Below are 23,576 nucleotides of genomic sequence, written 5' to 3'. Positions count from 1 at the left end.
ACCCAAAGTAAAAGTGTCTAAGGATCTGTGGGCAAAATCCTGCAAATAAGGATGGGAACCAACTAGTTCTTTTTGAAAGCAATGGAAGGACCTAGGCCCCTAACACAATGTGCTCTTGCATGCACTGTATATTGATAACAATGCCAAAAACTACTTTAAGCTTGTCTAATCAGTTTCCCTAGTCAAAAAGGAGGTGGTTCTTGGACACTTCTTTTTATTCTGGCCTATGTTAACAAAAAGTCTTTTGACACTCTTGAGATGCCAAGTTCTTTTTAGGTAACTATGCAGTACCCTTAAAGGACAAAGAGGGATCGAGAAAGACTTGAATCTGTCATGGTGAACCAAGGGATTTTGAGTCTTCACTACAAATTCCAGGACAAATTTGAAGGCTACAGACCCCCAATCCCTTATGTTTAACAATAAGAGAGTTGCTATACAGTTCATCAACTCTCTCTGATGAAGCCAAGGCCAGGAATAAAACTGTTATGAGGGTTAAATTTCTGTCTGATGAACCCTGTAAGGACTCATATGGACCAAGAGGGAGATACTACCAAGCACCAGAGAACTGAACTGCTCTAAATATTGATAAGTACAGAAATTTACCACAAAGGTCTACATCCTTCAAACGATCACGCCCTGGTCCATATGCTGGAGAAGAGAGGTGATGTTGGCAGGGAAAGAACAAGAGCTGGACTCCCTTGTAGTAAAGACCCACAGGTTGCCACCAGCATAATCCATAATCATCACCTTTAGTTCCATGCACAAGTTGTTCAGGTATTGCCTAACTTGAGGGATGAGGCTCTGATGAACCAGTGATCTGTAAGGACTGGTGATCCAGGCCTTGGGGTTTTGCATCTTGAGGACCCTGGGGTAAGCCTATCCATCTTTGCCTAAATCCGAAGGCTTTGGCTTCATCCTTCATGAGGCACGTATGTCCAGGACGGCATCCTCTTCCAGATCAGGCCAGTCTCCATATTTAACATCTGTTCTGGATGTTAACCCTTCTCTATTGTTTTCTTGAAGGTCTCTGGATATTTTGCGGCTGCTTCCGTATTTGCAGATGCTACTTCCCTATGCAGAGAAATATTCTTCAGGTGGAACTGCCTCTGAAAGTGGTGAAACCACCCCTTGCTGGCCTGAAAACCTTGAGGAGCTGACAATGGTCCTGCTTGTGGCTTTCCCTCATCCTCCTCTTCTAACGCAGTTTGTTGAAGCCTAAGAATTCTAATTCCCCTGTGTCATTGCCTTCCTGTGCCTGTATGTTATGGCCTTCCAGTGCCTGTATGTCATTGTTGCCTTCCATAGTATAGTTGAAAATTACTGGGAGGGGCATGTTCTTCTTACGGCAGTCCTTTATCCAAAATTCCAATGCTGATTCGATTTTAGTGATTGTCTTATTGCAAACTGTTGAATCAGTTTTGCACTACCAAAGAAGCTCATGCTTACAGCCTTTCGTATCTCTTGACTCTTTCTTCTTTATGTACTTTACTGTACTCTAATTCATGCAAAAATGTCATGCTAACTTGCCTTCCTTCAACTTATCGAGAAGTTTTACCTTCTCCTCAGGTTTCATGACCTCCTTTTGTTTAGGCTCTAAAACTACACACAAAGACTCGATTACACCCAATCAGAAGATGCTATTACTATGCAGTGAACTGGCCAAGATGCAGCCTCCCACAATCCTATTTTTGCTGAATGATCTTGAAGGTCCACCCAATCATCGCCAAGTGTACAGACAATAAGTACCAAGGAAAATGAATGGCGTTCCTGGATTGGCTGCTTTGCAGATGCCAGCCAATAAGGTGTCGAGTGTGCCTGGCTATACAGCATCCAAGCTTGCATTTTCCTTGTCTGTTGACCACTAGTTCAGGTAAAACACTTGAAGAAAAAAATTGTAATTGAAATTTGGTATGTTTACATTAATATACTATTGCAGTACAGGCAGTCCTGGGTTATTGTTGATCTGGTTTTATGGGGCTTGTCCAGTGCTGAAAAATGTTTTTCAGCTCCGAAATGTGCCAATATGTACCTAACAGAGGTACCATTAACCGGTTATTGGTGCTGATATGCACCAATTTTTGGTTATTGGTGATTTTTGCTTATCATCAAGCCGTTGGAACAGAACCCCACCAATAACTGGGGACTGCCTGTATTGCAATATTTGAAAATTAGTGTATATCATTTTTTTCATAAAAATTGTATTTACAGTAGTCACAATATAATATACTTATGAATATCACATGAAAATGTACTCTGCAGACAATAAACAAATCCCACTAGTCCTGTCATTCTGCAAACTACGTACTTACGTATTTTTATGCTCTACATATTACATATCATCCTAAAACACTGTTATTTCAAAATCATCTTATAAATAGACAAAATACATATCTATAAACTGTGCAGTATGTTAAGAATACTAATGTTATATGTATGCACAATACTGTATGTATACATGCCTACATATGTGTTTACTGATATCTGCAAATGACCCAACATCTCTGCCCAGCCTCCCAGTTCACTGTGTATCTCTCTTTTGTGTGTTTTTTGCGTGCGGTACTACGGATGAAACATATTTTTTTAATCGTGTCCTAAGATGGCTCCTAAATGCCCTGCTTCTTTTAAGGCTTCTGGCAAAGAGCCTAAGAGCCAAAGGAAGTTACAGTTAATGACCAATAAGGAGAAAGTAGACATGACTTGTAATGTTAAGAGAGGGCAAAAGTCACGGAGAAGTAGCAGTCTGTTATGGCGTGACAAAAAGTGCTGTCTCCTTCATAGAGAAGGAATATGAAGATAGTAGAAACTTTGCAATGGCTCTTGGTAGAAGTGAACTCTCCGCCCTTGTTCATGAACTCTTCTACACCCCCTATGGAGCAAGATTTTGTAGAATTTTAAGACCTGTACAAAATGATCAGGAAAGCCAAGGAGCTGCAGATGAAGATAGAAGCATGGGATCATTCTGAGGAAAGCCCCACTAATTTTTCGAATTTTGTGTGAATGATCTTATTGTAACACCTTAATAAAAATTATCAATTACCTCAACAAGGTGGTGCCTCCTAAAACCCTTGACAAAGTGCCTCCTGAAGAAGGGAAGAGGCACCCTCAGAGAAGATGTAACTCCACTACTCTGCTGTGCAGTCGTCTTCATTGTCATTCATCAGACTTCATAGCTAATTCATCATCATCATCTGTAATCAACATTTATCACTGGTGAGTATATGTATGATTCAATCTTATTATATTATGATTATCGCTGGCACCCAGTGTGTTATGTATGTGTTAAGTTGTATACAGCAGATATTTTATAGTTCAGCACTCATACAGGTGCACAGACTGTTTTTGCTGTCCTGTGAAAATGATAGCAGAACCTCAGATCAGGAGATCAGAAAAGCGAATGCCAAAACATTTTTGTTGATGCTACATTCTTCGAAATGATAGTCATCAGCACTGGCTCTCACAGAGACAAAAGGAAATATTCTTCACTAGCAAGATATAATGACTCTGGTCACCTTGAGTGTTGACCCTGGGTGCGTCATGGAATTTCCTCACAACAGGAGGTGTTAATGGGTATGGCCCAAACAGAAGAGAAGTATGCGAGTGTGTTCCAATGGGTGGAACCAGCGAGTGATAGATTTTACCTTTTGAGACAAGTCAGTTATTAATCCCTAAGAACTAGACTACAGAAATCCTGTTATTTTGGGGATTTTCTAAATTATCAGTAAGATTATGAAGTGTTTTCATGAAATCTTCCCGCTAACGAACTCATTTCATGTCAGTGATGTCATACAAAGGGGGAGTGTCTTATCGAAGAGTTTGTATGATTGTCCATAGCCTTTTATCGTATTACTTTAAGGGTCATGCGGGAGACCACAAGAGAGACTGTGAAGATGGACTTAGAGAAGTAAGTGAAACATTTTTACTAATCTCCAAGTTTTTTTTAAATTTTCTGAGATGTACTAATGCAGCAAACCTTTTATTTTATCATGCATTTCCATTATGATTGATATTTCGTTTATGAGGATTCATATGAGATGTACTAATGTTTCATTTATAATGTATTTTAATATGGGCCATATTTTCCTTTTGACAGAAACTCTGTTGGTGTGTTGTCTGTTTGTTTTGATAAGCCCCATGACCTATTTACTGGAGTAATGGAGTGAAGAAACTATTTTTACTACGTGAAAGTGATTTTTTCTCTTTTTGGTTGAAATGAACAATGTTCGTGTTCAAGTAAGGATGTCCCGTTTTCTCTATATGAGGTTTACTCGAGTTTCATTCCAGATTGCCTTTGACTTGGTTAATTCAACTTTATCTGATAGACAGAATCTTACTTGTTTTTATAGAATAAAGTTTTTTTTTCTATTTTTGTAGTTTGGAGTTTAATTCAGTTGCCTAAGCTTATTCGGAGTTGTCTTTGTGCATTTGTAAGATAGACTTTCAGGGCTGACCACGTTACAGACTTAGGCAGCCTTGGTTACAGAGTGGTGGCAGCTAATTATACAGCGTGGTGGTCAGGGGGTTAATAACACTGGCCTCCGCTGTTTTCAAGGTCTAACATATACCTGATTTTAGGCCAGTTTTTGCACTGAATCCAAGAATCATGCTCATTTTACTCAATCAGACCAAGTTAATGAAATATTAGCATATCAGAAATATCCTAAATGCTGATCTATTTGTAGGTGAATGAAACACAATATTGAAAATATTACTGATTTATTCACAGAAGGCTTACAAAATATTTTTAATAGATAGGAAGAAGAGTATAATGAACTAAGGAAGCTTCTCATAGATGAATGGTCTCTTCAGGAACTTCCGTTTGTGCTGAGCAGACTCCACATCCCTTTTCAGACTCCAGCAGTAGTCGGCCAGAAAGTTGACATTCCCTCGGCCTTGATAGCGTTCCTCCATCGCACTGATATCTTGGTTAAAGCGTTCACCCTGTTCTTCACTGAAGTCTCCACAATTCTCTGGAAAATAGTCCAGATGAGACCGGAGGAAGTGCATTTTCACTGACATGCACGCACCAAGGTGGCAGAAATTCTCCATTAATTAATCAACCACCTTCTGATACTGGGAACTTCTGTAGTTGCCAAGAAAGTTTGCATGACTGACTTAAGGGACAACCAGGCAGAGAATTCAACAGGATTCAGTGCATCATCAAAACTAGCATTCTTGATGAGTTCCTTTATTTGAGGACCATCAAATATACCTGCCTTAAGTTTCTCCATGCATTTTTATTGAAGCATCTGATGGAGGAAAGCAAATCCTCTACCTTCCCTGTCCAATGCCTTTACAAAGGTCTTCATGAGACCGAGTTTGATGTGGATGGGTGGAAGCAATATCTTTCTCGGTTCAACCAGAGGGTGGGACAGAACGTTGTGTGACCATGGTTTTAATTATTATCTTGATGGCCACTCTTGTCTGACATGATGCTGGTCATCAGCACGGCTATCCCATAAGCACAGAAAGCATGGATACTTTGTGTAACCACCTTGAAGTCCTAGGACGAGTCCAACAACTTTAAGGTCTCCACAGATCAACCATTTATGTTCCTGGTAGTTCAGAGCAGACAACAGATGTTCCATGCTTTTGTGGGATTCTTTCATTTCAACTGAGTGCCCAACAGGGATCGATGAAAACTTATTTCCATTATTCAGAACTGCCTTGAGACTTCTATTAGATGAGTCAATGAAAAGTCTCCATTCCATAGCATCATACTTCAGACCAAGTAATTCAATCAGGTCAGCAATATTGTTACAGTAGACCAGTGAAGATGCTTCATCAAACGTGAAGAATTTTCTAAATTCTCTCGCATGGTCCAGATACCAATAGAATGTTGTTCCTGGTGCCAGTAAATGTTTCTCTCTTAGACGAGAACCCAGTAGCTGGGCAGACTCCTAGGAAAGGTTCAGGTCTCGTATCAGGTCATTGAGTTCGGCTTGGGTCAAAGGTACTAGTTGGTCGTCGTCTTCTGTCCTGTATGCACCACACTCAGCTGTATCAGTCGTGTCACTAGATTCAGGATCAGAATTAGGTTCCATGGTGACTGGCTCAGGAACAGGAAGATCAGGGCCATGGGGGACTGGCTTTATGGCAGAAGGAACATCAGGGTAATGAACATGGTGCTTGTTCTTGCGATTGATGCCTTTTAGATTTGTCATGCAAAAGTAGCAGTCGGTAACGTGATCTTTCCCTTCCCTCCACACCATTGGGACACCAAATGGCATACTCTTCCTTCTCTTGTTCCTCCAATCCCATAAGTTCTGTACACATGTTTTGCAGCAGATTTGGGGAGCGAATGGCTTATCATGGTCCCCTAATTTGACTCCAAAGTAAGCTTGATATGCCTTCTTCACAAAATCCGTGATTTTTGCTTGATTGGGAGAACATGTCCGCAAATGTAAAAGAACCTATTAGGAAGGTTTTTACACTTCTGATCCATTTTTATACATAACTAGACCTGAAAAGAGAAATAAAAATACTTATTAAAGGTTACCCACAACCAGATTTTGCAAAAACAAAGCCCAAAAACACTTGGATAACTGTAATATTTTGGAAAAATATGCTGGAATAGAAATAGACCACATCTGAGAAACCAGACCGAACCCAAGACAATGAACAGTATGTTTGAATTCAGCTTGCAAAAAGGGTCCCAAATCAATTGGAAGACCCTTGACCTTTGTAAAAAAAAGTTTTGAAACGCAGGCCAGTATAATGTATAAAACAATTGGTCGCTTCCTAAGTAGGCCGTTTGTAGACAGGTCGTAGGTAATTCATTTATATACTTAGTTGTATGAGAAACAATGAGATGTTGGTATTCTTGCGGGAGGAATGGGTTTTGGCGTGGTCAGCAATTTGGCTCGGGTGTAGGCGGTCACCCAGAGTCGGACACCCTCCGCCTCTCCTCTATGTCTCGGTAGTGTGGTTAGTGATTTATGTGCATTGAGATTGCGTGTCATTTTATACTTGGTATTGCATTGTTATGCTTGACTTTTTAGTTATGTTTAGTTTTCATGTCTGTAGAAATACAGGCAGCGGCTGTTTTTTTTTTTTTTTTTTTTTTAGGAAATAGACTCCATGCTGTGGCAAGTGTTCAGAAGTGGAGGAATGTAACTGTTCAGATATGTATACCTTTTATTCTTGGTTGTCATTATTTGGATCTTATTAGTAATTATTTTATTTTTCTTCTCATATTGCATGGTTACGAGTTACGACTGGGGTTCCGTTCTTGAGATGCCTAGTAAGCAGAAAATCGTCGTAAGCCAGAACATCGTCAAAAATCCTAAGAAAACCTTACTTTTAATGCTTTGGGTGCATTAAAAACTATGCAAACTGTATTCTTATTGCATTTGTCATAAAAAACCCTTCAAATATTGATTATTTTGCATTTTTGGAGTCTTTATTTCTTCTGCCAGATCAGCGTTGTAGGCAGTGTAACCCTGGAACATGCGTCGTAAACCTGGAAATAATTTCGAATCAATATCATTGAAAAGCGTTGTAACCTTGGAACATCGTAAGCCGAACCCGTCGTAAGCCGGGGACTGCCTGTATTCTGTTTAGTTTTTTGTTTACATACATATACATATGAAGGTGTCTTTGTTGGGGATTCATGTAAACCTCAGGCATTTTTGGCTTGGTAACCAGAGCCATCTTTGGAGATGCATTTTGCAATTTTTTCCTTGCTTGCAAATTTGGGGATAAGGAGGAAGTTTGGGGAGTGGAAAACGAAGTCGTCATGTGCTGCTGAGAAAGGAGGGGGAAATTTTTTTAAACTCTCTCCCTCTCTTACCCTAGTCTTGTTTTCTTTAGTTGGGCTGGACTTGCGTTTCCTTTTTTGAGGCTGAACTTTTTTTTTTTTCTCATGATCAGCTATGCATGCATCATGAATGTGTTTTTATTTCTATGTGGGGTTGTAAATTACATATGAATTAATTGTGAATTAGTTGTGGATTAAAAGAGTGTTTGATTTTTTTTTTTTTTTTTTTTTTTTTTCATTTTCTTGTATGGGAACTTTTTGGGGGGGAATTCGGTTACTTTTGACATTTTTGAGTTTTTTTCCAGTTGGGAAATAGTTTTCTTTTTGGTGTTTTTGAGTTTCATTTGTTTGAAGATAACTTTTTGAATTTGTAATCAGCCAAGGGGGAAATGGATCATACCTTCGAGGAAGCACAAAGTTTTAGTAAGATGTTTGAATAAAGAGGGCCAGAATTATGGCAGAAGTTCATCCGTTTTCGTGGATGGTGAAATGCCCTAACCAGTGCAGACTTTTATTGAAAATTTTAATAGTTTTCTGAATGTTAAGGGAATTACAGATGACAGAGGTGTTCAGATTAGCTGAGTCTTTGTTACACTTTAAGAACAAGGACTTGAGTCTTCATTGTCGTGGTTATCGATTTGCCAGTTGTAGGACTTTATCAGATCTTCAAGAATTTCTTAAGATAGGCCATGGGTCTGAAGATTGTGGAGGGTTAGTCTGCAGTTTAAAACCAGTAGTATAAAACCAGCAGTAGTCAGCAGTCTTTGGTTGATTTTAGTTCTCAACTTCATGTAGCCATAGGAGATTTAGTAGAGATAATGAGAGGGTCTCAATGGGCAAATCATGACAGTGAGGTTATGCTTATCTATGCTCATACATGAGGGAGTAAATAGTTGTGATAAGAACACAGACTCTGCATCTGATGAAGCATTCAATTTTTCTCAGGTTTGTGGGAATACCCCGAAATGCCTGCCAGTTGTTAGCACTTCTTCTGATGCAGTACTGAAAGGCCATTCAACTTTTGCATCTGGGAGTTCTTGCGGGAGAGTAGAACCAGATAAAGAGCCTAATATTGCTTGCAGTGGCCCTGTGGCCAAAGTTAACAGTGATAAGAAATTTATGGATCGGATGCCACAGTTCAGTTGTTTTAATTGCCATAGGATAGGGCATTTTAAGAAGTTTTGCAGTTAAATATTATAGAAGTTTTAGATGAACGGGACAGCGTTTGATTCAGCAATTTTAATATTTATCTGTGCAGGGAACGTCGGTTAATTTGTTGGATTATGATTTTTTATCTGTTGTTTTGTCAGTACCCATTGAAAAATACCAAGGAAAAAGCTTGTGATGTTCAAGCGCATAATTTGAATGTTTTGGATGCAGCAAACATTTGTTTTTTGCTAGGCAACTGATTAATGGATAAATTGGTGTTGGTTATAAAAGGTGGAGCTTTGGGGAATTGGATTTTATTGTGTCACTCCGTGTGTCGGCATAATGAAATGTCTGTGCATACTGGGACTGGAGGCATAACTGTTGGGATTCTTGGGGTTTTTGTCCCATATGTGGCTATTGAAGAAATGGGTGATGTTGATGGTAAAGGAGGTAATGCTGATTATAATGTGAGTAATGTTTATGATAAAGTTCATTCTGGGGTAAAAAATCAGTTTCAAGGTGGTATTGTGCCTGATAGCCAGATGAATAGTATATATAAAGCTGTTTTGATTGATGATGTTATTTTAGAGCCAAGTATGTTCAGTTTAGTGAAGGTTCAGTTGAAAGGTGGCCAAAATGCCTAAACAAGCGTGTATTGTTGAAGGTAGCTCAAAGCTCAAAGCTCGAGTTGTTAGTACTGTATCTGTTAATGACGTGTATACAGGTGTCACAAGGGTAGAATTGTCAAACTATAATGACACGATTAGGAAGTATCAGAGTACATATATCCTAGATTTTGAAGAATTGATTGATGATAACAATTCTGTTGCTATTGTAAGAGAGCAGAATGAGTTTTCTGAGGCAGGTTTTTAGGGATCATTTAGCTAATGCAGAATATAAAGAATATATTGAGCAATTAGGTAATGTCTTGGCTGATATTGCAGATATTGTTTATTTAAAGGGATTAACTAATGTGTTAGAACAAAAGGTTCATCTTGAAGAGAAGACGAAGCCCTTTTATGTCTTCATATAGGATTCCTTTTAAGATTAGGGAACAGGTAGAACAAGAGGTCGGCAAGTGTGAAGAAGAGGGCATTATTAGGTCCAGCACCTCCCCATACATCTCGCTACTGGCGGTGCCTTAGAAAGATTACTCGGTCCATGTCTGTAGATTTCAGTAAGTCGAATGAAAAAATTATCCTGGACAAATATCCAGTGGCGTTCATACTAGACCTTTCTTTAGAAATAGGGGGAAAGTCCATCTGTTTGTCGATACGCCTCATGCAAGGGTTTTTGCAAGTTCCTCTTCGTGAAGATACACATGGACCCCCTAATCGCGTTCTCCAGATTCACAGATTTTTCCGTTGATAAATATATTCAATAATTAGTGCACTATTTTGATGTTATTTGCATGACTAAAACTGATACAAAACTGATTTACTAAGTTTCAAATATTAATACTGATTAATATTGTATTAAGTTTAATAAGATTAAATGGTAATAAATGATAAAAATAATCCTCTCTCTCTCTTACTGAGATGTATGTTTTTTGTATGGTAAAATGAGTTACTAATTTCCAAATAATATTAATGTAAACAGCATTAATATCAATTCATTTAAGAAAATACTATAGTGAATTAGTAAGATTTTAGTTTATAAATAAAAAAAATTATGTAAGAATGAATGAAAACCCAATCTTTTAACTTTCTGGCTCAGAGAGAAGGGCCAGGGTGGAGCTGTCACAAATGTCAAGAAACCTGATAGCAAGGGGAGGGGAGTGTTGCTATCTAGTGAATCTGTAATAATTGCTGCTATCTTTAGGTCAAAGGATTACTGAAAAATGATACAAAACAAAAAGAGAGAGAGAATTATTTGTATTATTTAATATCACTTAATCTTATTAACCCTTAAACGCCGAAGCGGTAAAAAAAAAAAGTCTCCCGTGTGCCGCAGGTGTTTCAGAGTGAGCGCGGAAGCGGAAAAAATATTTTTTTTCAAAAAATCACAGCGTGCTTAGTTTTCAAGATTAAGAGTTCATTTTTGGCTCCTTTTTTTTTCATTGGCTGAAGTTTAGTATGCAACCATCAGAAATGAAAAAAATTATCATTATCATATATAAATAATGCGATATATGATAGCGCAAAAACTAAATTTCATATATAATTGTATTCAAATCGCGCTGTGCGCAAAACAGTTAAAGGTAACAAGTTACTTTTTTTTCGTTGTAATGTACACTAAATTGCGATCATTTTGGTACATAACACATTGTAAAACGATAAAAGCAACACAGAGAAAATATCACAAAATAATGCATGAATTCGTAACGCACGGACGTAAACAAATATTTTTTTCAAAAATTCACCATAAATCTAAATATTGTCCTAGAGACTTCCAATTTCTTTCAAAATGAAGACAAATGATTGAATATTACTATACTGTAAGAGTATTAGCTTAAAATTGCAGTTTTCGACCATATCTGACGAGTTAAAGTTGACCAAATGTCGAATTTTTTTATATATATTTTTTTTATATGTAATTATTTCGGAAATAAGAAAAGCTACAACCTTCAAATATTTTTCTTTTTATTCTAAATGAAATTGCGCATATTTTCATATAAAACTCTATGAAATGCCTAATATGAAACGGAGCAAATATTCCGAGAATGGGACGTACGCATTTCGGAGATTTGTGGCGGAGAATCCTCGCACAGAGGGAAGGAAAGTTTTTTTTTTTTTAAGTCACCATAAATCTAAATATTGTGCTAGAGACTTCGAATTTGTTTCAAGATGAAGATAAATGATTGAATATTACTAGACTGTAAGAGTTTTAGCTTACAATTGCGTTTTTCGACCATTTCGGTAGAGTCAAAGTTGACCGAACGTGTTTTTTTTTCTATTTATTGTGATTATATGCAAATATTTCAAAAATGAGAAAAGCTACAACCTTCAATTATTTTTTGTTGTATTCTACATGAAATTGCGCACATTTTCATATATAAAACTTTATGTAACGGCTAATTTAAAATGGTGCAAACATTACCACAATCGCACGTATGATTTTTTCGGAAGAGTTTACCTTCCGCGTGGACGTAAAGAAAATGTTATTTTTTTCATAAATTCACCATAAATGAAGGTAAATGCTTGAATATTACTAGAATATAAGCGTTTTAGCTTACAATTGCGTTTTTCGACCATTTCGGTAGAGTCAAAGTTGACCGAAGGTTGAAAATGTCACTTATCCTTTTTTATATGAAAATATTTCAAAATTGATAAAAGCTACAAACATGGGTTGTTTTTAGTTGTATTGTGCATGAAATTGCGCACATTTCCATATCTAAAACTTTATGTAACGGCTAATTTAAAATGGTGCAAACATTACGACAATCGCATGTATGATTTTTTTCGGAAGAGTTACCGCGCGGACGTAAGGAAAAAGTTTTTTCATAAATTCACCATAAATCAAAATATTGTGCTAGAAACTTCCAATTAGTTGCAAAATTAAGGTAAATGATTGAAAATTACTAAAATATAAGAGTTTTAGCTTACAATTGTGTTTTTTGACCATTTCTGTAGAGTCAAAGTTGACCGAAGGTTGAAATTTTGGCACATCGTTATTTATATGAAAATATCTCAAAACTTATAAAAGCTACAATCATGAGTATTTTTTTGTTGTATTCTACATAAAAATGCACACATTTTCATATATAATACTCCATGTAACGGCTAATTTAAAATGGTACAAAAATTATGTCAAAGTGACAAAATAATTTCCGAGATGTGTCACAGATACTTTTTAGTGTGGCAAGAAAGAAATTCGCGCTTGTGCGCCTGCGTAACGATTGTAAACAAAACAACACCTTGATCCGTGAACTCCCAGCAGCCCCCAAGGCGTGTGATTCAAGATTTTTCGGCTGGTAGGCCTAAAAGTATTTTTCCGCGAATTTTTAAAAAAACTTTTGTATGTCGACGTAAAATACGTCCATTCGGCACCCGAGAGACAAAAAATGTCGACGTGAAATACGTCCAGTCGGCGTTAAAGGGTTAAACTTAACACACTATTTCCTGGGTTTGACCTGTGTCTACCGGTGAAATGTTCTTGTAGCTCGCATTTCTAAGTATAAATAGATTCTAAATATACCAGAGAAAAAGCCAGAATGGAATGCTGAAGTTACTACCTTCAGCATTCCAAGGGCGTCGGTATAAGCACTGGGGCGAGTGGAAGCCACTACCACAGGACTCCTTGCCCAATTAGGAAGAGCCTTTCAAAGTCCCTCCCACGCGGTTGAGAGCCGTTAACAAAAAGATAACCCTTTCCACCTTCCGCTCGCTACTACTACTACCCACGCCTGGCATCAACATTCCTGTAATTAGCTGCATTGGTTACGCACGTGTCTTCGTTGCTCCCCTTGTGTTTTCTTTTGGCGAAGCTGTGTCTGCTGGAGAGCTCCCAGCTTCTTCATCCAAGTTGAGTATTCCATTTTGCGTTTTTGTAATTCGTGTGGTCACGATGCAATCCCCTTTTTGCCTGTTCGGTCCCTTAGTTCTAACGAACCGGGGTGACGCTTTTTTCATCCGCCATCTTGGGTGCATCATCAGATGCGTTCATTATTTATCTTTGTTTATTTATGATTACACTTGCTCACAGTTTTATAGTTACCGTTTTTTTGTATTCCCGTGCCTTTCATAACTCCTGCCGTTTCTGGAGTTCTGATTTTACGATCTTTATTATACGTTGTAGGCTCTAACGTGCTCCTGACGTCCTCTGGGGTCCTTAATTTATTGTTTATTTCGTATTTCTAGCCTTTAGCTTTCTCCCTAGTCCCTCCCCAGCACAAACACAGATGTATTGGGCCAATTCTGGATTATTGAGGAAATCCAACTATACTAATGGATAATGGAATAACTGAATTGGACCCATTACCAAAATAATACCGCATTTCCAATGTTGGATAAACACTGGATATCCAATTTCGGCTTGATTATCTCTTTTCAGTGTTGGATACCCAACTGTGATTCGATTCATAAACAATACAGTTGGATGTTTCTTTTGAAGCGACTTTAAAAAATATATTTGCATATCAGCAAAAAAAAAAAAAAAAAAAATCCTCAGACAATTATTGATAACCATTTAAATATATATATATATATATATATATATATATATATATATATATATATATATATGAACCAAACAAAAACTTCTTTCAGTTTTCTTCTGAAGATTGAAAAAGAAACCCACAAAATCACTTTGTAACTTGTTTACTTCTAAGTAAAACTAAATGTAAATACTTAGAAGTAAACAAGTTACAAAGTGATTTTGTGGGTTTCTTTTTCAATATATATATATATATATATATATATATATATATATATATATATATATATATATATATATATATATATATATATTGAAAAAGAAAACCCACAAAATCACTTTGTAACTTGTTTACTTCTAAGTATTTACATTAGTTTTACTTAGAAGTAAACAAGTTACAAAGTGATTTTTTGGTTTCTTTTTCAATCTTCAGAAGAAAAACTGAAAGAAGTTTTGTTTGGTTCATATATATATAATATATATATATATATATATATATCATATATATATATATATATAATATATTTAAATGGTTATCAATAATTGTCTTGATATTTTATATAATATATATATATATATATATATATATATATATATATATATATATATATATATGTGTGTGTGTGTGTGTGTGTGTGTGTGTGTGTGTGTGTGTGTGTGTGTTTCAAATTTGGAAAACAAGCAAATACACCAACAATATGTCAAAATAAAAAAAAACAATGTGCCAATCGAAATTTTGGATGCCAATCTGGTTTGAGAAGTGCCACATACATATACAATATATGTGGATTTGTGTGTGATACTTCTCAAACATAATTGGTATCCAAAATTTTGATTTGGCATTTTTTTTTTTACTTCGCATATTTTTGGCACATTTTCTTATGTTTGCCAAATTTAAAATTATGTTAAACCTACTCATTTGAAACATTCCAAGACACTATGAAGAGAAATATACATTTTGCTTTTATTTGTAGACCTTTTGAAAATAGGAAAGAATTTAAAAAAAAAACTATGGCATTACAGAGAGAAAAAACTTTACCAAACACAGGATGAATGAAAAGTAAGCAAGGGAACCATTTTAAAGACAAATCCCGCCTACTACTACTACTGCTACTACTACTACACTCGCTGGGTGTTCAACTTCAAAACTGTAAAGAACAAAGGTACAGCAACCAAACATCATCACTCTCGAAAGTGCAATGCTACTGATCTGTTCTACGAGCACAAAACCATAAAGATCTCCAAGAAGAATAGCTTCCCGCGTAATAGTTATATAGATCTACCGATACCTAACATAAACAAAAGAGGAATAACAACAAGCAAGGGAGGAGCCGTTTCAAAGACAAACACCGCCTACTACTACTACTACACTCACGTGGACTGGCTGAGGTCAAATTTAAAACAATGAAATCGTCTTGTCTCTGAAGAGCACTACTGCTGACCATTTCTGCAAGCGCAAAATCATCACCAAGAAGATTAAACGTGCTTTGGAGGACAATTGTGAGTAGCAAGTGTTTGCATATTAGGTTCATGTGTTTAGCCATGTGGGTTAGGCGATCATGAGGAACAAGTACCTATGAATAAGCTAAATTCTGTAAGAGTAGGACAACCTCGGAATGGTAGCTACTAGGTACCTAAGTTGTGTTATTAGAGCGGGGTCCAGACTCCAGATGCCCCTAAAGCCAGATCAGGGCACGGAACCCTAATCGATATTGGATAGGCAAGTTCCGGATAGGTCATGAGTGGCATTCTAGGAAAACTTAGGGTTAGTTCCTGGATCCTAAGTTTTACTCATTAGGTATTCAGTTTAACTTTGTTACTTAAAACTGTTTACAGGTATTCTCCTACTTATGGAAAAATCATATCTCAAATATACCCTAGCCTACACTAGGGTAATTGCACCATCACTACATATAGGGTAGCCTAGCCTACACTACTTTATACATAGGTATACAGCATAATAATTATTAGTTTCAGCATATTTTCTAGGTTCAATGTAGGCTAGGGTAAAAAACCACATGGTACAGGGGTGGACCATGTATGATCAATGTGTACAACCCCAAGAAAAGTACATTATAATGCGTCCTGACACCGGAGTAGAGGTCTTTAGCTCCGTTTCTCACCAACAACAAGTTGCGTCTGATGCCCATCTCCGATGTCAGGACGCGTTATAATGTACTTTTTTTGGGGTTGTACACATTGATCGTACATGGTCCGCCCTGTACCATGCGGTTTTATACCCTATATGTGCTTATGAAAATTCAGTACGAAGAAATTGAATAAAATTAAAGTGTTGGCCTAGTGTAGACATACGAATACAGTAGCGTAGCCTACAGTATTCTCTATATTACACATACGGTATAGTAATTTATTAATTGATATAAGCCAATTCTGGAGGTTCAGTGCATTCTGACTATGATATATTAGTAGGAAAAAAAATTGGACACAAAACGAGAATCAGTCAGACATTAGTACAATTGAGTGATGTCAGGCTGCTGATGGCTGCATATAATTATAAAATAAGTTCTACATCACTTCACTGTATCCAATAATATTGTAGGTATTCTTGTATTATTGCATTATAAAATACTAACATATAGGTAGTGGTCAATGTTTTGATTTAGAAATCAGTTGGTGGCCCATACAAGTTTATTTCACCATATTTAACTCAATTATGAGCAAATTTTCTAGCTTCTAGTTAGCATAAATGAATATCCAGATACTTTACTTATATGAGACAAGGTCATTTTTCGTTAGACAACGTGTTTAAGTTGAAATATGACTTGAATACATTTGTTGTGAACTAGATTATTTTTTTCATGAAAAGATTGCATCAGGGGCATGTTTTTTGTGTAAAAAAAATTACATGATTCTGTTCACTATTTTCACTTGGTTTCAGCGTAATACAAGCTTTGCGTTATCTTTTATTGGTCTAAAAAAAATGTAAAATGTGTTCTTTCAAGCCCAATAGTTTTGATAAAATGATTTTCTCTCAATTTTATCTACGATTGTGTTCGATAGCACAATTTTATCTAAGGTTGTGTTTGATAGCACAAGTTTACAGGAGTTTTATCCTTGTTGCTATTGCATGATAGTCATTAGCAGTGTATTTCCTTGCTGAGCTTTGATCTATAGCAAATAAACTTTCTGCATAAAAATATCATCCTATGCTACATATTCATCATTTTATAACATGACTACGGTATGCTTACTATCATTCGGTTGTTAATGACTATACATTTACACAATTATAACGTTAAAACAATACCTTCATCATTCTCTTTTGCTGTTTTCAGACTCTTTAACTAGAAGACAGGATAAATTTAGGCTATTGTAATTTGGTCTCTCTCGCTCCCTGAGTGTACTCTGCTGCCTGCGTCCATTGCGAGTGAAATTTTAAAATAATTTCAAAATATTGTCGTATCAGTATTAATTGTTAACCCCATCGTAAAATCGGATTATCGTAAGACAAATTATTGTACGTAACTTGAACACTACCTGTATTTTAATTCATGTCTATTGTCCTTTTCTGCAACATAGTAACCCCCCAAAATTAAGATGTTGCAAATTAGATATAACACAATATTTCTACTTTAATTTTAACCCAACCCCTTTCATTTCTTTTTCTTAATATAACTGAGGCAGGGCAATGCTACTTAGCTTTGACATCCATCGCTTCCAGGTATAAGAACATTCTTAATTTTGTGGGCTATCCTATGTATTCCCCCGAGTTTTCTGCTAGGGTATTTTCCGTGTCTATATTTATGTCCTGATCTGTTTTTTTAATTGATTTACACATGAATAAATGTTCGGTGATGTCCTCCTCCTCTGTATATATCACAGACCTCGTCCTGAAATTTACCCAGGAAGCTAGCCTTTAAGTTCAACATATTCAGTCTGGCTTTCATTATGATACATGCGTCCTTTGTTTCCAGTTCCCTTATGTTTTTGTTTTCCTCGAAGTATCTGTGAACCTCAGCTTCTTTATTTTTCTTTCCTCTTTTGTTGAAAGTCTCTTAGATATCTTGATTAATTCTTATCTTTATTTCCTTATTCAGTGCTTTTTTGGCATACCTCATTTCCATTCCCTTAATTTCTATTATTATATTTGGTACATGTGTTCACCAAGCTTTTTGTCCAACATTGTCCATAAGGGGCTCTTAATTGCCTCTTCTACTATTTCTTTGATTGATCTTGTTTTGAAAACATGCACATATTACTGCTCATCCTGATCTCTGCTTGCTCTTTTATTCTGGTTCATAGTCAACTTGTCTCATTTCTTCGGTACCTTTTTTGGCATATCTCATTCCGTTAATTTCTATAATATATTTGGTACATGTATTTACCAAGCTATTTGTCCAAAATTGTCCATAAAGGGGCTCTTGATTGCTCTTCTGCTATTTCTTTGATTGATCTTTTTTTTTTTTTTTTTTTTTTTTTTTTTTTTTTTTTTAAACCTGCACATATACTGCTCATCCTCATCTCTGCTTGCTCTTTTATTCTGGCTCATAGTCAACGTGTCTTATTTCTTGGTACCTTGCCTTTCCATTTATTTTAGCCCTATTTTGGCTTCTTCATGGATTCTGTGGACTGGTATTTTACAGTTTCCTACCATATTTGCAGTGCCGCCCCTCTTTGAAACGCATACATTCTCATCTTTGGTTGGTCTACTTAATTTCGTCGTACTATAGTCCTATTCTGGCTAATGACTCTGTGGCTGTATTTACAGTTCCTGTCATATTTACAATATAAACCTTCTTTGTAGAACTTATATACTGTCCTTTGTTTACCTCTTTTTTTGCTTGACTGTTCTGGGATCTTTTATAAATTCTGCTTTTCCACTTGTGCAGGTACTCACAAGTCTCCTTTCTTGCACTTTCCTGTCGTAAGTGCAGGTACTCACAAGTCTCTCCTTTCTTGCACTTTCTGTCGTAAGCGCAGGTACTCACAAGTCTCCTTTCTTGCACTTTCCTGTCGTAAAGAACCTGCACTCTGCTCTTGTTAGCTTATCCTTATCTTTAGGTGCACTTTGATTTTCCCATGTTCTTTGCTTTCTTTCCACCCCTCTGTTAATCGTGGTCCCTGTTTAGGGTTTCGCTATTCAAGCATTGCTTGTGTCAGGGTTAGGTGAGTTACTCTCTAGTCTTGACATTATTTTAGTGGTCCTTTCCGTGATTGTACCTTGTTTGTTTTCCATATTCTTCACTAGGTTTTCATTTAGGGTTTTCAGGTCTTCCATGAAGCTCCAATGATTGCTCACTGTCCTGTTTTCTGCACAATCTCCGTCTCGTTTCTCCATTGCTTTTTCTAATTTTTCTTTGTATGATCTGCAATCTTCTTTGAGTAACTTTAGTTCTCCAATTGATTTATTCTCCTTTTTTACTTTCTCTGCACTTTTTATTCCATCCAATACCATATTTCCAAAATTCTGGCGGTGATCTGGGATGTTTCCTCTATCCTTTCTCATAGCAATTTCCTCATCCTGACTTATTGACCCTTTTTGCCTGTACCCTCCATTACATACAAATACTAGTGTTTTCTTCCTTTTAGCATCTCATGCAATACCTATATAAGCTTTGTTTTCAGCAATTTCTCAGTTTCTTCAATTGCTTTTTCTAATTTCTCTTTGTATGATCTGCAATCTTCTTTGAGTAACTGCAATACCAATCTAGGCCTTTTTCCTATTCTGTCATTTTTATCGACCTCAAGAAAGTCTTCATTTGAGGCTTGTTTAGGTCTGTGCAGAACAATTTTTTTTGCATTTATCACACTTGGCTTTCGTCTTCTGGGCCTAGCTGGATCTTGCATTGCCCACATGGGCATGACTTCTTCCTATCACTTGTCGATTTCTTGTTGTGGGGATGGTAGCTACAAAAAATCCATTTGTTGTGGTCTAAATCTATTAGCTTACTGTTGTCATGAGGCCTACCTTTTAAACATTCTTTGATGTCTAACAAGGAAGAACGTCACTCCTCTAGAGGTTTTATCTATTGCTTCTTTTACTTTGGCCTTTTCTGAAGGGTTGACCTGCCTACCCCTGGAATTCATTCTGACTTCAATTTTCATGACCTGTTGTTTTCACCTTCTGCCATGTTCTTTGTTTCCCTGACCTGGCTGGATGTCTCCACCAACAACACAACTGTACCTTACCTTTCAATCCAGATCTGAATTCTCCCTCTGCTAATTAATTTACATCACACCTCTCACTAGTTGCTTTGCCATTCATAAAATTGGTACCCACTTTCAATTAGGACAACAAGCCAAAAATAAGCTTTTCCCACAGGTCCCCTGTATGTTCAAGAATTGTGAAGCTGGGGATTGTTCATTATGGCAAGTACATGGACCTTGAATCGTCATGCAGAAAGATAATATAAGGATATTAGAGAACTTTGCATGGGAAATAAAAAAGCTACTGTAGAAAATAATTCACATACACAAGCAACTAGTGGTGAAATTTTTAACAACGATGGATGTGAAAATAATGTCTTCTCCTAGCTTACTAATTGCTTGGCAATCTGTGTGTGTGTGGGGCTATCAACCTTTTTTCTTTTTGCTTATACAGATTTCCAAAGAGTATCTGTTGACAGTTTCCTCAATTTTTCAGTAAATTGAATATTGTAAATCAGATGGTACCTGTGTAACCAATAAAATCAGCTTTTATTTCCTGTGTTGGTGAAGCTATTTATGAAAAGAGATTTGTGCTAACTACATTTAAATTAACACACTTCTGGTTAGATATTGGAAAATATTGATTTCTTTTTCAGTCTTGCGACCTCTTATGGTGGAAGTGATGCAACCTCTTATGCTGGAAGTGATGCGACCTCTTGTGATGACAATGACAAAATTGGAAAGTAGGGTGCAAGATCAGCAGAATTCACTAGAAATAATGATAGGTACCATCGAACATTTGAAACAAACTCAGGCTGCTGCACCCACTGGACCTGATTTATCCTTGCTGGACGGATTGCTACCAATACAAAGATATGTAGACTTTGAGGACTTTGAACAACAGATAAATGGGGACAGTGCCCTTAGAAAGTCACTGGTAAGCAACATGTCAGTTACCGTGATATGCACAATGATGTTTATTACGCTTCAGTACTGAAAACTTTTACTTTGACATTACTAAAGATAAGAAAAGGCCATAGTGTGTAGAATGATTTCATTACTAATGATTATCAAAAACTTTTGTATAACCAGTCTTATTGAATGTTATTTCTAGGTACATCGACTCCAAATTCTTGGGGGAGCAACCGTCAAAGCAGCAGTCAAAACCATGATTGACTTCTGCATGACAAGTGGACTCCAGTATGAGTTCAACTGGGAAGGTCGTCTTGGCTGGAACACGAAAACAAATACATGCAAGAAAGGGTTCGAGAACACGACATTGTGTGGAATTATAATAAGTGAGTGCTGTATAATGCTGTTAGGTGTAGGGTATGGCTTTTACAGTCTGTAAATTGGCACTTTGTAGTACTGCCTATTGCTAGCTTTTAGATGGGGATGCATATGCAGTGAAGTGCCATGGATGCTGGTAGATAGTCAAAATATAAGTACTGTATGTGAAATCTTCAAAACATGAGTTGCATTTGTATTTCATCCACACATTCAGTAAGGTTTAAAAGTAATGCAAAGTAATCCATTATAAAAGTGCAGTGTAATGTTAAAGCACAGAAACCATAAGTGCCATTATCATTTAGCCTTGGCAGGGGTTAACACCAAAATCAAATCCCACAAAGTTAAAAAGGACTTAAACCTTAATTGTTAACCCTTTAAATGAATTAATACTTTGACATCAAAACTTCTAAAGTTGGATACTGCCATAGCCTCTTTACCAATGTCTTCCACTGTCTTGGATTTGAGTTCACTTGCTTGAGAGTACACAAAGTTACACCATTTTTTTATTGTCCACTTTTACCTTCCTGTATAGGGTTACTTTTCCTACTCGACCCCTTGGGTTCAGAGGTTTATGCTTTTCTAACTTAGATTTTAACTCAAATTGTAATAATAGTGGCATAAGTAACTGAATATAAAGGCTTTTATATTGTTGGACTATGCGTAGTACTGCAGATATGCAATTTACTAATATTGATTATCCTTTTCAGATATTCTGGTGAACAAGACACAATTATCAACTGATGAAACTGAAGTAGGGAAAACTATGATGATTTATCTAAAAAATGCATGTGACAGATACGTGGGAAGGAAAAGACCAAAAGACTTGCACAGTCAGCAAAGTCAAGATGTGAATCCCAATTCATCTCAACCTAATTCTGGTTGGGATCCTGAAGGAATATAATATAGAGCACTTCTGCTGACTGTTGTCAAGGAAATTATAAATATTCATGTAATTTGTTTATCAATCAAATTTATCTTATTATTGTCAGTCTCTTTTGATTAGATTTTTATAATATTTAAATGAATAATTTTTATTATATTTAAATGAATAATTTGATGTAGAGAAGTATCATTCTTTTCTGTCTAATGTTTGTTGTGACTTCATGCAAGATGCTACATCCATTTATCTAGTACATACAGTGCTGTACTTTATGAATGGCAATTTGTGTTCCTGCATTACTTTTTTTTTTTAAATGAAATGGATGTACCATCTTGCACGAAGTCACAACAAACATTAGACAGAAATCCATGAATATTTATAATTTCCTTGACTGTATCACCAGCTAGTTTTTGTAAAATATTGTATATAGAAATCAGATATATTAAACAATTAAGGAGAGTTTATGTAGTATGTAGTGAGATATAGAGAATGCAGTATATATTTGGTACTAGTTACTGCAACTGTTTTGTTAACCATTTTTTGCCTTCGAATAAAAATTTAATTGTGACTATGTATTTTGATGTTAAACACCAGTATAATGGAATCCCATTTTTTATGTGTTAATGCATTTATTGAAATTATTGTTTTACATGACAGCCACAATACTGATCACAGAACAGTTTTTAAAAGAGTATTGATTTGTTTCTATTGACTGATATATGTTTGCATAAAAGTGTTTAAATTATTTTCAAAAATAATTTTGTCAATACCTAAATACTTGCCACATCACCCTATACTACTTTATCAAAATAAATTAAGATGAATATTGCAACATACAGATACATAAGGGTATACGTTTTGTCCAGAAGACTATGAAAGAAATGTTTTATATCTATGTACATCACCCTGTTGTAGCTAAAGTTTGAAAATAAACTATACAATGTTTTATGCATGTAACTATAGTGCTGATAAAAGGTAAAGTAAGGAGATCGAGCTTCTAACATTTCTTCCAGTGGGGTTCGATCACGTGTCTAAGACCACGAACAAACTGCCAAAGGAGTCGTTTTTTCATTGTATAGTTTATTTTCAAACTTTAGATACAGCAGAGTGATGTACATAGATATCACATTTAATTCTTTCATATCATGCATTGGAATTATCTGGCAATCCATAATGAAACATAAATTGGATACTGGTAATCGTACCAGTATCTGCCCAAAATAGGAAACTACTGGTCCAACACATGCATTGGCGTGATTATGGATTGCATGTATTGTCCCAACATTCTTTCAACACAGT

The 23,576-nt window shown here is 36.2% G+C and overlaps 1 protein-coding gene across 3 annotated transcripts; it reads left to right on the top strand.

Moving 5' to 3' along the window:
* Positions 1-15,237: 15,237 nt before the first annotated feature.
* Positions 15,238-22,848, top strand: LOC135220556 (uncharacterized). 3 transcript variants are annotated; one of them, XM_064257772.1, is made up of 5 exons: positions 15,241-15,499; positions 20,764-21,044; positions 21,222-21,405; positions 22,105-22,138; positions 22,180-22,847. In XM_064257772.1, the coding sequence occupies exons 2-5, from the start codon at positions 20,778-20,780 to the stop codon at positions 22,187-22,189; spliced, it is 495 nt and encodes a 164-aa protein (XP_064113842.1). In that variant the 5' UTR covers positions 15,241-15,499; positions 20,764-20,777; the 3' UTR covers positions 22,190-22,847. The 3 variants fall into 3 exon arrangements, with proteins under 3 accessions (XP_064113843.1, XP_064113842.1, XP_064113841.1); XM_064257773.1 differs by having other exon boundaries at positions 15,238-15,499; positions 21,222-21,370; positions 22,105-22,848; XM_064257771.1 differs by having other exon boundaries at positions 15,244-15,499; positions 22,105-22,845.
* The last annotated feature ends 728 nt before the right edge of the window (positions 22,849-23,576 follow it).

This window comes from Macrobrachium nipponense, chromosome 2 (genome assembly GCF_015104395.2).
Source record: "Macrobrachium nipponense isolate FS-2020 chromosome 2, ASM1510439v2, whole genome shotgun sequence".
Classification (NCBI taxonomy): Eukaryota; Metazoa; Arthropoda; class Malacostraca; order Decapoda; family Palaemonidae; genus Macrobrachium; species Macrobrachium nipponense.
The sequence above is the reverse complement of the archived record's forward strand: the minus strand, read 5'-3'. Positions and strand labels throughout refer to the sequence as shown.

What these genes read in the sequence shown, in the direction of transcription:
- LOC135220556 (XM_064257771.1), top strand. Translation starts at nt 20,778, where the DNA reads ATGGTGGAAGTGATGCAACCTCTTATGCTGGAAGTGATGCGACCTCTT. An exon ending in GTGCCCTTAGAAAGTCACTG is followed by an intron (nt 21,045 to 21,221) that starts GTAAGCAACATG and finishes TGTTATTTCTAG; the next exon opens with GTACATCGACTCCAAATTCT. An exon ending in ATTGTGTGGAATTATAATAA is followed by an intron (nt 21,406 to 22,104) that starts GTGAGTGCTGTA and finishes TATCCTTTTCAG; the next exon opens with ATATTCTGGTGAACAAGACA.